We start from the raw sequence: 12,845 nt of genomic DNA, 5'->3' as shown, positions 1-12,845 counted from the left end.
GCTGGAGGGTGCGCGGCGGCAGCGAGGATGGCGGCGGCCGCGGAGCCGGAGCGCGGGGAGCCAGGGGAGCCGGGCGAGCCCGGCCGCCGAGCCCTGTACTTCTGCGGGAGCATCCGCGGAGGACGCGAGGACCAGGCGCTGTATGCGAGGATTGTGTCGCGGCTGCGACGTTTTGGGACCGTGCTCACCGAGCATGTGGCAGCCGCCGAGCTGGGCGCGCGCGGTGAGGCCGCGGCGGGGTCGGGGACGGGCGGGCCCCCTCGTCTCCCTTCCACAGCTGCACCCCCAACGGCTGTGCTCCGAGTCCGCCCTCCTGCCGGGGTGCTCCGTGAGGTGCCCCCGCCCTAGAAGGCTGGGGACCGGACTCAGACCGCGTGTGACCCAACACGCCTGCGGGTGGCTCCGCGTTCAGGGTTTATCTTGACCTTTGGTCCCTTCTTGGAGAACTCTCTTCAGCTCCTTCCTGGGCGTTTGTAGGGAGGAGCAGAAAGAAGGTGGATTGGACTGCTTCGCGGGGTTCCCACCCCACCCGCTGGCACCTCCTGCCCAACTCAAAACGAAGCTTACCCTCCTTCCGTTTTTTTCTGTCAAGGTACCAGCCGTTCTCTTAGACCCGACTGGCCCCAGTTCTCGGAACCACCCTCTCTCTCACGTCCTCTGTTAAGATTATTACTAATGTGTTTGGGGTGGTTTTTTGTTTGTTTGAGACAGAGTCTTACTCTGTCCCCCTGGGTAGAGTGCAGTGACATTATCACAGCTCACTGCAACCTCCAACTCCTGGGCTCAGGAGTTGAGTGATCCTCTTGCGGAGTAGCTGGGACTACAGGTGCACACCACGCCAGCTGATTTTTCTATTTTTAGTGGAGACGGGGCCTCACTTTTGCTCAGGCTGGTCTCCAATTCCCGGGCTCATGTGATCCTCCCTCCTCAGCCTCCCGAAGTGCTAGGATTACAGGCGTGAGCCACTAATGAGTTCTGCTCCTGGCTGCTCCTGGGTTTTTCTCAAGTGCAGCTTTGATACATTGGTCTGGAATCTTGCTGACTCTTCCAGTTTGAAAATTGTGCCCAGAACTCTTATGCTTCTGCTCAGAACACCTTAATTCGTTTTCCCTTACCCTACTCAAGAGCAGATCCCTGATTTGTGGGATCTAATGCAGTTCTGGGAGATCTCCTTAAAAAAAACAAAATCGCTAGGGGGTTGGAAAGGGCCTGTGCAAATGAGGGACCCTGAAGCTTAAGGTTCATTGGTTTCATGGTGTATCCACCTTGGTGTGCTCATGTGTCATCTGAGGGAGCTTGTTTAAAATGCAGATTCTGGTTGGAATCCGTATTTTTAACAAGCTCTCCCGTGGTTCTGCTCTGATGCCGGTGGTGGTGAGCCTCAGCACAGCGGTCCTGAAGCATTAACATTGAATTGAACTGGAACCCTAGATCCTTGCCCTCTGACCCCAGGATGCCGCTCCTACCTTTGGCCAAGTGCCCATACACCTTTCCCTAATCACTCTGCTCCTCAGCGAGTTAGTCCTTTCCGTATTTTCGTTCAGCCCTCGTCACACATCCCACCTTCCACAGGGTTAATTTTTCTTGGGTCCCTTCCATTTCCTCACTCCTTTTGATGAAATCCTAATGCTGGGCGGGCCTTGGATGTCATCTGGCACAGATCTCCCTCCTTCCCAGAGCAGGGTGGCTACGGACGTGCGAGGGCATAGGACAGTTACCAAGAACCAGAGTGGGGCATGTCCTTGACTAGCTTTCTCCTCAACCACAGGGGAAGAGGCTGCTGGGGGTGACAGGCTCATCCACGAGCAGGACTTGGCCTGGCTGCAGCAGGCAGATGGTGAGTGGCCCTCCCTCCTACCAGCAAACTCCTCCAGAATGTTAGATTCCTTGGACATCCCTGGCCTCCACACCTAGAAAGGATCCCAGAGCTCCCTCCTCACCACAACCACATTGTCGTCACTCCCTTAGAAACCCCAAGTGCCCCAGATATCGTGCCTTAGTCTATCCTTTCTTCCCAGTGGTCGTGGCAGAAGTGACCCAGCCATCCTTGGGTGTGGGCTATGAGCTGGGCCGGGCCGTGGCCCTCAATAAGCGAATCCTGTGCCTGTTCCGCCCGCAGTCTGGCAGAGGTGAGCACCCTAAGTCCTAGAGGGCCACCCCTTCCCTCCCCGGCATTCTGCAGACCCAGCCCTCAGCTCCTTCCTGGGTGGGCTCTGAGCACAGTGCCTACCCCAAAAAGGGCACAGGGAGGACAGCGGCAATGGGGGGAGTGTGGGAGGGAGGCGGCTTCACCTTTCCCGGTCGTTCCCAGTGCTTTCAGCCATGATCCGGGGAGCTGCAGATGGCTCGCGGTTCCAGGTGTGGGACTACGAAGAGGGGGAGGTGGAGGCCATGCTGGATCGATACTTTGAGATGGATCCTCCCGAGCAGGTGGCTGCCTCCCCTGGCCCAACTGCTTGACTTAATCCCACTGAATATAATTCTTCTGATCCCAGACACTGCTCTAGAACCATTCCTGCCCCTTAGCCCAAGTAGCAAATTAAAAGGTATGTTTAAAATTCTAACTTTATGTCTGTATGTGGGGTGGGGTAGGGCAGGTCCTCAGTAACAGCCCTTTCACTTTAGCTGTAGAGAGGCCCTTCACAAGTCTGTAGACCCAGAGACACCCAATGCCCTCAACCCCCCACCCTCGGAACATTTCAGGCTGCTCGACGGTGCAGGCCGTCCCTCTGTCTCCTCTGAAGCTGGGCTGGGTCTGCACCTAGCCCTGTACCGTATCAACCCGCACTTCCCTTTATCAGCCTAGGTCAAATGGGTCTGCTTTGCGCCTTCTCTGAGAAGAGAAGAGTCCGGAGGTCTAGAGAAAGCAGTAAAGAATGAGGGGTAGGGGGCTGGGCGCGAGGGCTCACGCCTGTAATCCTAGCACTCTGGGAGGCTGAGGCGGATGGATCATTTGAGCTCAGGGGTTCGAGACCAGCCTGAGCAAGAGCAAGATCCCATCTCTACCAAAAATAGAAATTAGCTGGACAACTAAAAATATACAGAAAAAATTAGCTGGGCATGGTAGCACATGCCTGTAGTACCAGCTACTTGGGAGGCTCAAGCAGGATTGCTTGAGCCCAGGAGTTTGAGGTTGCTGTGAGCTAGGCTGACGCCACAGCACTCTAGCCCATGCAACAGACTCTGTCTCAAAAAAAAAAAAAAAAAAATGAGGGGTAGGGTGTGTGTGGGACCAGGGCAGTTGAAGCCAGGTGGCCCCTGGTGAAGCTGTCCAGCCTGCTTCCAGAGACGTATGTGAAAAAAGTTTATTCAGGAAACAGAAGAAGATGCTGCAGACACTGGGATCCCCTTCCTCATGACAGTGGGGACAGGGGAACTCCTGACCCCTCACCCCCGAGACTCTGGGTGCTCCAGCTGTTTCCTGAATCCTGCCCCCTCAGTCGTAGGTCTCATCATCATCATCATCCTCCTCGTCACCAAAGAAGAAAGTCTCTCGGTCCAGGTTCTCAGACTCCTCATCATAGGAGAAGCTGTCGTTGTCCAGCTCCTCATCAAACTCGTCCTGCTGCCACTCTGGAACGTCATCGTCATCATCTTCCTCCTCTTCTTCCTCCTCCAGCCGTGAGGGGCCCTGGGGCCTACGGGACCTACGGAGAACCACCACACTCAGCCCCACACTCAGCCCCACACTCAGCCCCGCAGGAAGCCTGACATCTCCCCCTGCCCACTCCGAGGCTCTGCCTACCCTACTTACTGACTGCCGGGCACGTTGGAGCCTTTCGCCTCCCGGGCCTCTACTGATGGACTCTGGAGACCAAGCCGGAAATCCTGGCAAGCAGACAGGATTTGGAGAGTAGAGGACATTCGGCCGTGGTGCCTAGCATTCCTTCCACTGATGCTTTCTGAGAGCCAGGCTCCTGCTGGGAATGCTCCCACCTCCTCTCACCACAGCACTTGGCAAACCACCTTAGTGTGATTTAACTCACAGATGGTCTCCAGGGATACGGGATAGACAGTGAGGCACAGCACCCTGGGCCTAAGGTGCTCCCAGTGTGTGTTCATTCTTTTCTGCCCAAATGACTTGCCAGTCAGTAAGCAACCCGAGGGCAGGTTCATAGTTTACACTCAGCATCAGTGTATTAGAGCTGGAAAGAGCCCGGCAGACCCCTTAGGCCAGTCAGCCCATCCTCTGGCCCCCACTCTAGATTTTTAAGTCCACATATGGGAAGTATAGCCTGGAAAAGTTCTCCAAGTGATTCTGATGGGCACCTGGCCAAAACCCTTCAAGTGGGATAACCAACCCCTTTACTTTATAGGAAAGCCCAGGAGGTTGAGTGACAGGGTCCAGCAGCATCAGGCAGGCTGGCCCAGGAGCTGGGATGTGCGCCCATGTCTCCAAACATCCATTCACCCGCCTCGCTGCCTTTCCTTCTGGAATCATTCCAGGGCAGGGGCTGTCCAGGGCATAGGAGGACCCTAACCCCTGTCTGTGGGGGCAGAAGAGGTCAAGGCAGGGGTGGTACCTGGGAAGAGTGCTGCAGGATGGCGAGCAGCCGCTCCTGGATCCGCCGCAGCAGCTCCATGCCTGTGCTGAGGCAGTCGGCCCGCAGGAGGCGCAGGGAGGAGGCCAGGTCTCTGCACCGCAGCAGGGTCTCCTCTGCAGGGGGGGCAGGCACAGGGGCTCCCTCCCTTCTCCCATTCTCACCCACTCCTTCCTTCAACAAACACCTATGGGACATCTACCAAGTGCCAGGCACGGCTCTAGACACTCATTCTCAAGAAACTCCCACTCTAGGGGCAAGGTATAGACCAGAATCAAAGAAAATGACAGGCGCACATCTGTGCCCTCAGGCACCTTAGGGCATAGGCTTTAGACCTGAACTTTCAAAGCCAGATGGTGAGCAGCCTATGAAGAATGAAAAAGAGGACGAGGACAAAGGGAAGGTGGGGGCACTGTTTTACCTGGTTGGGGCTGGGGTGCTCAGAGAGGGGAAGAGGCGGGCAGGAGGAAGCACTGCGGGCAGGGGTGGGGCGGGCTCACCGAGGAGGATCTGCAGGGCATTGGTGTGCAGCTCCAGGCTCTCGGTCTGCTGCTCCACCACGTCCATGTACTCCGCGTCCTGGCTGTAGAAGCTGTACACGCAGGTGTAGGCCAGCACCTAGAGGAGCTCCAGTCAGCTCTCCCTGCCGGGGCTGGGCACCTCCACTCCCCACCTGCCCTCTCCTCATTCCCCCCATCCAGGCAGGTCAGATGAAAGCAGCCAGGCCCACCAGCCCTTGGCACACCCCTGCACCTCCCTCCTCCCCTACCAGCTACAGCTACAACCAACCTTTCTCGCCTGCTCTAGTCCCCGGCAGGCATCCTTGAGGAAGGTGAAGGACTTGGGCGGGGGTACCTCGTGGATGGCAGATACCCGGTTCCACAAGTTCACAGCAAACTCCTGTGCACGCAGAGGGGGTGCATCAGCACCAGCAGTGCAGCCCCACCCCATCCAATTCGGACCGTCCCCCCGCCCCCCACGAACCCACCCACTGTTTCCTCCTGCTCACCCGGGCCTGGTGATGGAAAGTGCACCTCTCGTTATAGTCCTGGAACCGCTTCTCTTGGCGAGCTGCTTTGCTAACCTGGTGAGGACACGTTGAGAGGGTTACTGGGTGCTTTGTTTGGAGAGGACAGAGTTAATAATTAGAATAGCCATCATTCACTTTTCTACATTCTCCCCAGGTTATTTTCATTTAATCCTCATATTTGGGAGAGGGGTAGGTCATTATTAATCCCCATTTATAGATGCTGTTGAGGCCTGGAGAAGTAAACTGACTTGCCCAGAGCCACACACCACGCAGTGAAGCCAGGCTCTGACTCCAGAGTCCTTGCTCTGCCCACATGCGTTGATGCCTCCCGAGAATGCCCAGCCCTCTCCAGCCCTTCTGTGGCCACCTCAGTGTGAGAAGGCCTGTTCTGGAGCTGAAGGTCCCTGTGAACAGACCTCCCAGTATAGAATTCCCAGCACCTGTAGGCCCAGGTAGCTCTGTCCTCCCTCATGGAGCCATTGTCCCAACAGCTGTGCCCACACAGCCCCCTCTGCCCAGGCCCCTGTGGTAGTACCCCTCCTAAGGCTCTGTCTGTGCCCTCCCCCAGTGCCCAGCCCCTTACCATGGCAGAGCAGTTGTAATAGTCTTTGTGATTTGGCTTCCAGGGCTTGAGGCAGCGCCAGCAGAATCCATGGTTACATTTGGCACAGGTCATGCTGTGGAGGAAGCTAGCTGGAGGACTCCTGCCTCTGGGCAGGGGCATGCCAGGAATGCCAAGGGCCTGGATGCACAACTGCTGATGCCCTGGCATCCATCCTCTCCCCCATCCTGATGGTCTCCTTAATCTTACCCTGCCCTACTGAATGCACCCTTGCTTTTGAATTCCCCCGTAGAGTATAGACTCAAATGTGGGGGAAGGAACATTAAGATCTAGGAAGTCACTGGAGGATGCCAAGTGAGGGGTGGCCCTTGTTTGCTGAGCTTTACGATGAGCCCAGTGCCCCTTCCTTCTACCAGGTTTCCCCTCTCCTCCCTTGCCCTCTGACTTCCCACAGTGCCCCCCTTCTTACTGCAGGCACCCCTCGTTCTTCTCGATGGGAGCCTGACAGCTGGGACAGCGTTTGGAGATGAGCTTGGCCAGGTGCTTGCTCTGGGCCTCCACACTCATGCCGTCGTAGTAGCCACCGTCGTCGACCCACTGAGACATGTGGCCACAGCTGGCAGGGTAGTGTGCCTACAGCAGGAGAGGGTGGTGAGGACACAGTTGAGCCCTGACTGAGGGGAGCAGTGCTGGTGTGCACGGGAGAGAGGGGGACAAGACACAGGTCACATCGGGAGTACTCCAGGAGGAGGCACAGAGCTCAAATGGGTTGTAGAGGCTGAGGAAGGACAAGTCACTGTGTGTGTGTGGCAGGGAGTGGGTGCCAAGCAGGGAAGGAGTGTGAATCCTTGGTCAGGGTCAGGGCTGGCCAGGGTGGGGCACCCACCTCAGGGAAGCTACAATTGAAGCAGGAGGCCCAGCCACACTTGGAGCAAGTGGTCCCGCAGCTTAGCCCCTGGCGGCACAGGATGCGGTCGCAGCCCTGGGGGTTGGTGCACCAGGTCAGGTTGGAGCAGCTCTCCACGTAGCCACGCAGGAGTGCCTTCTCATACTGTGGGGCCGTAAGTGCCATAAGGTGAGGGCATAGCTCTCCAGGATGCCACATGTCCAGGCCCCCAGCACCCCACAGCTCAGCCCATTCCCTGCGGCCTGCCCCTTTGGCTCTGCGCTGGAGCCTCTCTCAGACGAGAGGAGATACCTTGGAGATGACCTCTGGCGAGGAGACAATGGCACGAATGAAGGCTCCGGTGGGCTGGGCCGGGCAGTCGGCAATGGGGCAGGTGCAATTGAGAACAAGGTTCTGCTCGATCCGAGTTGTTAGATACTCATTCCAGCAAGACTGGGAGGAACAAATGGAGGAGCTGCTCAGAGACAGCATGGGCGCAGCACAGAGGAAGGCGTCCTGGTAACTAACCTAGCATCCCACCTCACCCCTCCCCAACGATGTGGAAGGCCAGAGACAAGCTCGCTTTTAGATCAGCCTCAAAGCTGACCCTAATCTTTCCAGCTTCCTTGGGTTTCGCTGAGACTGGCCCAATTTACAGTTGTCTTTGAGATTGTGTGAGCTGGGGTATTCGCCTAATTACTGTTGGGAGGGACATGGGGGAATGGGTAAAGAGAATCGAGAAAAAGGAGAAGGGTTCAAGTTCTAAGAAAGATATGGAGAGAGCAGGAAGGTCAGAGAGAAAGGAGGCCTGGGGAAGGGGGCTGCCTTTTCCCCCCTGGGTGGCTGCCTCCCAACACTGCTGACACAGCTCTGGTCTCCCCTCCTAGGTCCAGTGACTTATCTCCAATGACCCTGTCCTGATGCTCCCATCTCACCTCCCCAGACTCATGCTCGAATAGACTTGGCCTCTTCCCCACAGACTTGCCCACTGAATTCCCCAAACTCTGACCAATGGCACCACCATCCCCCTAGTCACCAGTGTCAGAACCTTCATGTCTCCCAAATTCTTCTCTTGCTCTCACATCACACCCCTGCCCTAAATCAGGTCATTATTCCCTCACCCCTAAACCACTGCAAGAGCCTGTCCCGATCGATGGCCTTCCTCTCCCCACCTCTCCCCATGCCATCCATCTGGGATAAGCATGAGCAGCGGCCTAACCCTCCCAATATACTCCATTAACCACCCCTGCCCCGCACGCTGCCTATGGCCGAGCTTTCCAAAATGATGGGTCTAAACCCCCCGAGACTAGCTGTGTCGGTGGTATCAAAGCTGCAGGATAATGTGAAGCACCTAACTGGACCATTTTTACTCAAAGCAAAGTACCAAACCAAACCCTTTTTATATTGAAACAAACCCAGACAACTTGGTAATTTGAAATGCAAACTTCTTGCATTTTTGAGATAAAACCGGGAAAATTTCTCCAAATTCAGACCCCATACTTACAGGCACACAGGTGCCCCTGGGTCCCTCACAGCTGAGGAAGGGAAACACTGCCCTGTAGGACAAAAATCCTGGCATCTCAGTCTGGCGACATGTACCCCCTGAGGAGCCCCTTCTGCTTTTGTCAATACTGGCAGGCCCAAGTGGAGTGCCGTGCGCTGCTACCCGCTGCCAATGCTGCCTGCCATGGAGGCTCGCTCTGGGGGCCCTCTCCAACTGCTCCAGAACCCTCATCACCCTCCTCTCACTTCTCTTGCCTTGCAGTTTGTGCCACTCAGCTGTGACTAATGCACAGGTCCTCCTTGGCTGGGGCTTTTTCAATAGGCCTGTTTTTCTCAGCCTTGTTTTCGGGTTCCTGCCTCTACATCTCTACAGGGTAGGGTGTGCCCCGGGCTCAGCACCCTAGGCCTGCTCTCTCCCCCTGGGTGATGCCAGCCAGGCTCTCTACTTCCTTCCACATTCAAAATCCACTGTCCCCTGCCAGTTCCGCACTGTGTCATCACCGCCCCTAGTCCAAACTACCACCATCCCTTGCCTCTCTGTATACCAGTCTCTGAATGAGTGTCCTTGCGCCCACTTTTTCTCCATCCAAACCTCTTCTCCACACAACAGCCAAAGTGATCTTTTAAAAAATATAACTCAGATATCACTTTCCTGCTTAAAACCCACCATCATGTCCCATAAAATGAAATCCACTGTCTGCCAATCCCAACCCAACCTGGTCCCCGTCAAACTCCCGAACCTCCTTTCCTGCCCCATACTGTGCTTCAGCCACCAAGCGGCTCCTCTGTGCTTGTGTTCCCTGTCTGCGACCCTCTCCCTGCAGACAGTCACCTCTCAGGCCTTCCCTGACCTCCCCAATTGAGAGTACAAGCCCCTCAGCCCCACTCTGACCCTCTATCACTTCCTATGACATTACCCAATTGTATTCTCTTCCCTGCATTTATCATAAAAGCGTGGAGGGCAGGCCCTGGGGTGAGACTGCCAAAATTCAATCCGGACTTTGGGCAAATTACTTCACCCCCAAGTGTCTCCATCTGTCATCTATAAAATGGGAATAATAAAAATACCTACCTCATAGAACTATTGTGAGAAGTAAAATAATGCACGTAAATAGCACAATGCCTGGCCCAGAGTGAGCCCCATAAACGTTAGCTGCTGTTATTATTAACTCTCTGGTCATTTTTTGCTTGGACTTTTTTCACTCCCTCATCCAGCACCCAGTGCTATGCATAGTAGGTCAGTGAGAAATATTAGTTGAATGAAAATAGGAAGGTGAAAAGGAAATAATTAAGAACCTGGGGGAAGGGAGCATAAGCAACTATGTGAGAGGAGTAACTGTAATAGGAGCACAGCGAGAGGGAAGGAGAAGAGAGTGCACACACACACGCACACGCAAATGCACCTGTCCCAGATCACCCACCACGGGGGACACGCTGTTGGGAGAGGCAGCTAGAATTCATGGCAACAAGCAGCGCTCCTCCTGCTAAGTTGATGTGTCTGGGCTTGGCACCAGTTCTAAAGGGCAGGGAACACCACACTCAGCACTCCAGGTTCTCTGCACCTCACCCCCCGCTCCCTGCCTTTGAAGATGACCCACTCCCCATCTACAACCTTCTCTGCATCCACTGTCCAGACACAAGCCTAACTACCCATAACTCCCTTCTACTTCTGTGTTATATACTGGTCTGTACAATTTCTTTTCTTTTGTTTCTTTTATTATTATTTCAAGAAATTATGGGGGTACAAACATTTTGATTACATGTTATGACTTTGCCATATCCCAACCATGATTTGAGACGTGCCCTTCCCCACCTACAATGCTCACCGTGCCCATTAGTTGTGAGTTTACCCACCCCCACCCCCCTACCCCCAAGGAATATTACTACTGTGTGAGCACCTTAGTGTTGATCAGTCAGTGCCAGTTTGATGGTGATGGACCACTTCTTTTTATTTTTGTATTAAGTGAGAGTATATGATAAAAGAAGTGATGTTGCTCTGAGGGGACTTGAATGGTGATATGGAAACCATAAACTAGAACTGTCACCAATTTCCTAACACTTTCTTGTTTACAAAGTGCCTTGACACATATTTTACATATATATATATCGGTTCTCAAACCTGGCTAATTGGAATCACCTGAGGAGCTTTTAAAACTCCAGATGCCTGGGTTTCACCTCCAGAGATTCTGATTTAACTGGTCTAAGGTAAAGATTGCGCATGAGAACTTACAAAATCTCCTGGTGACTATAATATGCAGCAGAGTTTAAGAACTGCTGATACATCTCACTGGATCCTAACACCCACCCTTCAGAGTGTCAAGGCAGGTGCCACCACTTACAGCTGACAAAAGTAGACTTATCCAACACTGCCACATTAGGCTAGAACCCAAGAGTTCCCAAGGAATCGCATTAGGGTGGAAAGCCAGGGCAGGAGAGAAGCTGGCAGAGCCTCACCTTACAACAGAAGTGCATGCAGCAGAGCGATGGCAAGTCGTCATCAGGCTCCAGGGGGCTGACACAGACAGGGCAGTAGTCGGGGCGTGTCGGGGTAGCCTGGGGCTGAGGCACGCACAGCCCAGCTGCCAGCAGTAGTGGCTCAGGGTCATCGCTGTAGCTCTGCAGCAGCTGTTCAGCACCCCAGTGGGAATGAGCCAAGAGGTGCTGAGCCACGTCTGCCTCTAAGTTCAGCATCTCCTGCACCTGCCGCACCGTCTGTTCCATCAACCTTTCTACCTCCTCGGGGCTCATGGTGCGGCCTGCAGGCAGCTGCAGAGATGCCAGGGCAGCCACAGCTTCTGGCCTTGGAGGGAGAGAAGAGACAGCAATCAGTCTCTCTGCCCTGCTTGTCCAGCCTACTAACAGGTCCCTACCTGGTCCCCAGCTCCTTCCTTGTGCACCCTTGCTTGCACCTGCCTAACCAGCCTGAGGATAACCACCCAGACCAATTGTCGGAGCATGGTCCTCCACAGAAATGTTTATAAATGTGAGGGTGTGGCTGGCTGCTACAATGACTGGGGGCATTAAAGGTATCTAGTCGGCAGGGGTCAAGGTGCTAAGTGACCTATAGCAGATGGGATGGTCCCACCTCAAATGGTAGCAGCACCTCTACCATTTAAGAGGTCAGAAATGGTAGTCTACATCCCTCCTGCTCAAAGCGTGGCCTGTGCATCAGCAGCAAAGAGCGTTCTACTGAATCAGGATCTGCATTTTAACACCGTCCCCAGGTGATGTGTATGCATGTTGAGGTTTGAGAAAGATGACTCTAGAGAATTCACTTTATACATGATGCAAATAGCAGGCACGAAAAGTAGTACCATAATAGCTTCCAGTGAACTGGATCTCACATTAAAAGCTTTAGGGGTGCCAGCTAATTAGGGAAATCCTATGGCAAATTCCTCTGTAGAACAAACTTCTTGAAAGTTTGTATATTTCACTTAGCAGAGTACATAGTTATCAGCACTCAATACATATTTGCAGAATATTTCATATTTGCTTAGAATTACAGACATCTATAAAGGAGCTGAAATATCTGGGTCCCTTGCCTAAAAGCTGGCCCTGGTAGGTGGGGACAGCCAGGCACCTGACTGGCAAGGAAGGGATGGGGTGGGTGGTGCTGGAAAGAGGAATGAGGGCTAGCAAATTGGGGGAAGTAACAGGGAAAATGGGATTAGACAAGGAAAGAAAGGAAGTGTTTTTTCACAAGGAATGCTGGCTTTGGCACCACAATCCCTCCCACCTCACTGCAAGGGGACAGTGGTAGGGTGGCTACCTAGGCTTGGAGGCCTCAGTGCTCTGGTTGCCACAGAAAGGGACTTCTGCCTGGCCCCGGTAGGGCCCCATGGGCTCTGGAGTAGCACACATCAGGATCTGGGGCCGGTCATCACGCCGTTTCACGTAGCCCTGGCCCAGGAGGTGCAGGATGCAAGAGAGGACATCTGTACTGGTACAGGCCACACCCACAGCAACAGCGCGGCCCAGGCTTCCAGGGGGATTTGGACCCTTCTGCCAGGCCTCCAGCACCTGGAAGGGAGGAAAGAAATGAGCAGGCCACTTTTACCTAGGGAAGCCAGCCTACCTGGGTTCAATGCCTGGCTCTGCTACTTACTATCTGTGTGACTATGGATCAGTTACTAACTTTCTCATGCCCTTTTCTAATCTGTCAAAGGGGATAAAATAATACTTAATGGACTATTGTGAGGATTAAATGATTTAATCATGCACACTCTTAGAATGAGGCCTCGCAGGTGGTAAATACTCATGTCTTATCTCTACCTTCTTACTGTCCTGTCAGGAACAGAAAACCCAGATGGAAATGGCACCCCA

The 12,845-nt window shown here is 54.1% G+C and overlaps 2 protein-coding genes across 7 annotated transcripts in view; one reads left to right on the top strand and one right to left on the bottom strand.

Annotated features, from left to right (window-relative positions):
- Positions 1-2,564, top strand: DNPH1 (2'-deoxynucleoside 5'-phosphate N-hydrolase 1). Its single transcript, XM_069488373.1, has 4 exons — positions 1-223; positions 1,769-1,837; positions 2,019-2,129; positions 2,312-2,564. The coding sequence occupies exons 1-4, from the start codon at positions 28-30 to the stop codon at positions 2,458-2,460; spliced, it is 525 nt and encodes a 174-aa protein (XP_069344474.1). The 5' UTR covers positions 1-27; the 3' UTR covers positions 2,461-2,564.
- Positions 2,565-3,253: 689 nt separating this feature from the next.
- CUL9 (cullin 9) overlaps positions 3,254-12,845 on the bottom strand; it is a 36,748-nt gene continuing 27,156 nt past the window's right edge. For 3 of the 6 annotated variants that reach the window (XM_069487841.1, XM_069487842.1, XM_069487840.1), the window contains 12 exons: positions 12,292-12,542; positions 10,977-11,322; positions 7,332-7,472; positions 7,020-7,184; positions 6,603-6,766; positions 6,155-6,248; positions 5,551-5,625; positions 5,331-5,441; positions 5,042-5,159; positions 4,524-4,657; positions 3,755-3,828; positions 3,254-3,647 (listed from right to left, as the gene is read on the bottom strand). In XM_069487841.1, coding sequence (XP_069343942.1) covers positions 3,437-3,647; positions 3,755-3,828; positions 4,524-4,657; positions 5,042-5,159; positions 5,331-5,441; positions 5,551-5,625; positions 6,155-6,248; positions 6,603-6,766; positions 7,020-7,184; positions 7,332-7,472; positions 10,977-11,322; positions 12,292-12,542 — 1,884 coding nt within the window. In that variant the 3' untranslated portion in view covers positions 3,254-3,436. Of the gene's footprint in view, positions 3,648-3,745; positions 3,829-4,523; positions 4,658-5,041; positions 5,160-5,330; positions 5,442-5,550; positions 5,626-6,154; positions 6,249-6,602; positions 6,767-7,019; positions 7,185-7,331; positions 7,473-9,925; positions 10,039-10,976; positions 11,323-12,291; positions 12,543-12,845 lie in introns of those variants that run through there. The other 3 variants (XM_069487843.1, XM_069487844.1, XM_069487845.1) reach the window with 3 other exon arrangements.

Source organism: Eulemur rufifrons, chromosome 15 (assembly GCF_041146395.1).
Source record: "Eulemur rufifrons isolate Redbay chromosome 15, OSU_ERuf_1, whole genome shotgun sequence".
Taxonomy (NCBI): Eukaryota; Metazoa; Chordata; class Mammalia; order Primates; family Lemuridae; genus Eulemur; species Eulemur rufifrons.
The sequence above is the reverse complement of the archived record's forward strand: the minus strand, read 5'-3'. Positions and strand labels throughout refer to the sequence as shown.

Excerpts from the sequence above, each read along its gene's own strand:
- DNPH1 (XM_069488373.1), top strand. The coding sequence starts at position 28 with ATGGCGGCGGCCGCGGAGCCGGAGCGCGGGGAGCCAGGGGAGCCGGGC. Across the intron at positions 224-1,768 it reads CGCCGAGCTGGGCGCGCGCG|GGGAAGAGGCTGCTGGGGGT; the intron begins GTGAGGCCGCGG and ends CCTCAACCACAG. Across the intron at positions 2,130-2,311 it reads CCGCCCGCAGTCTGGCAGAG|TGCTTTCAGCCATGATCCGG; the intron begins GTGAGCACCCTA and ends GGTCGTTCCCAG.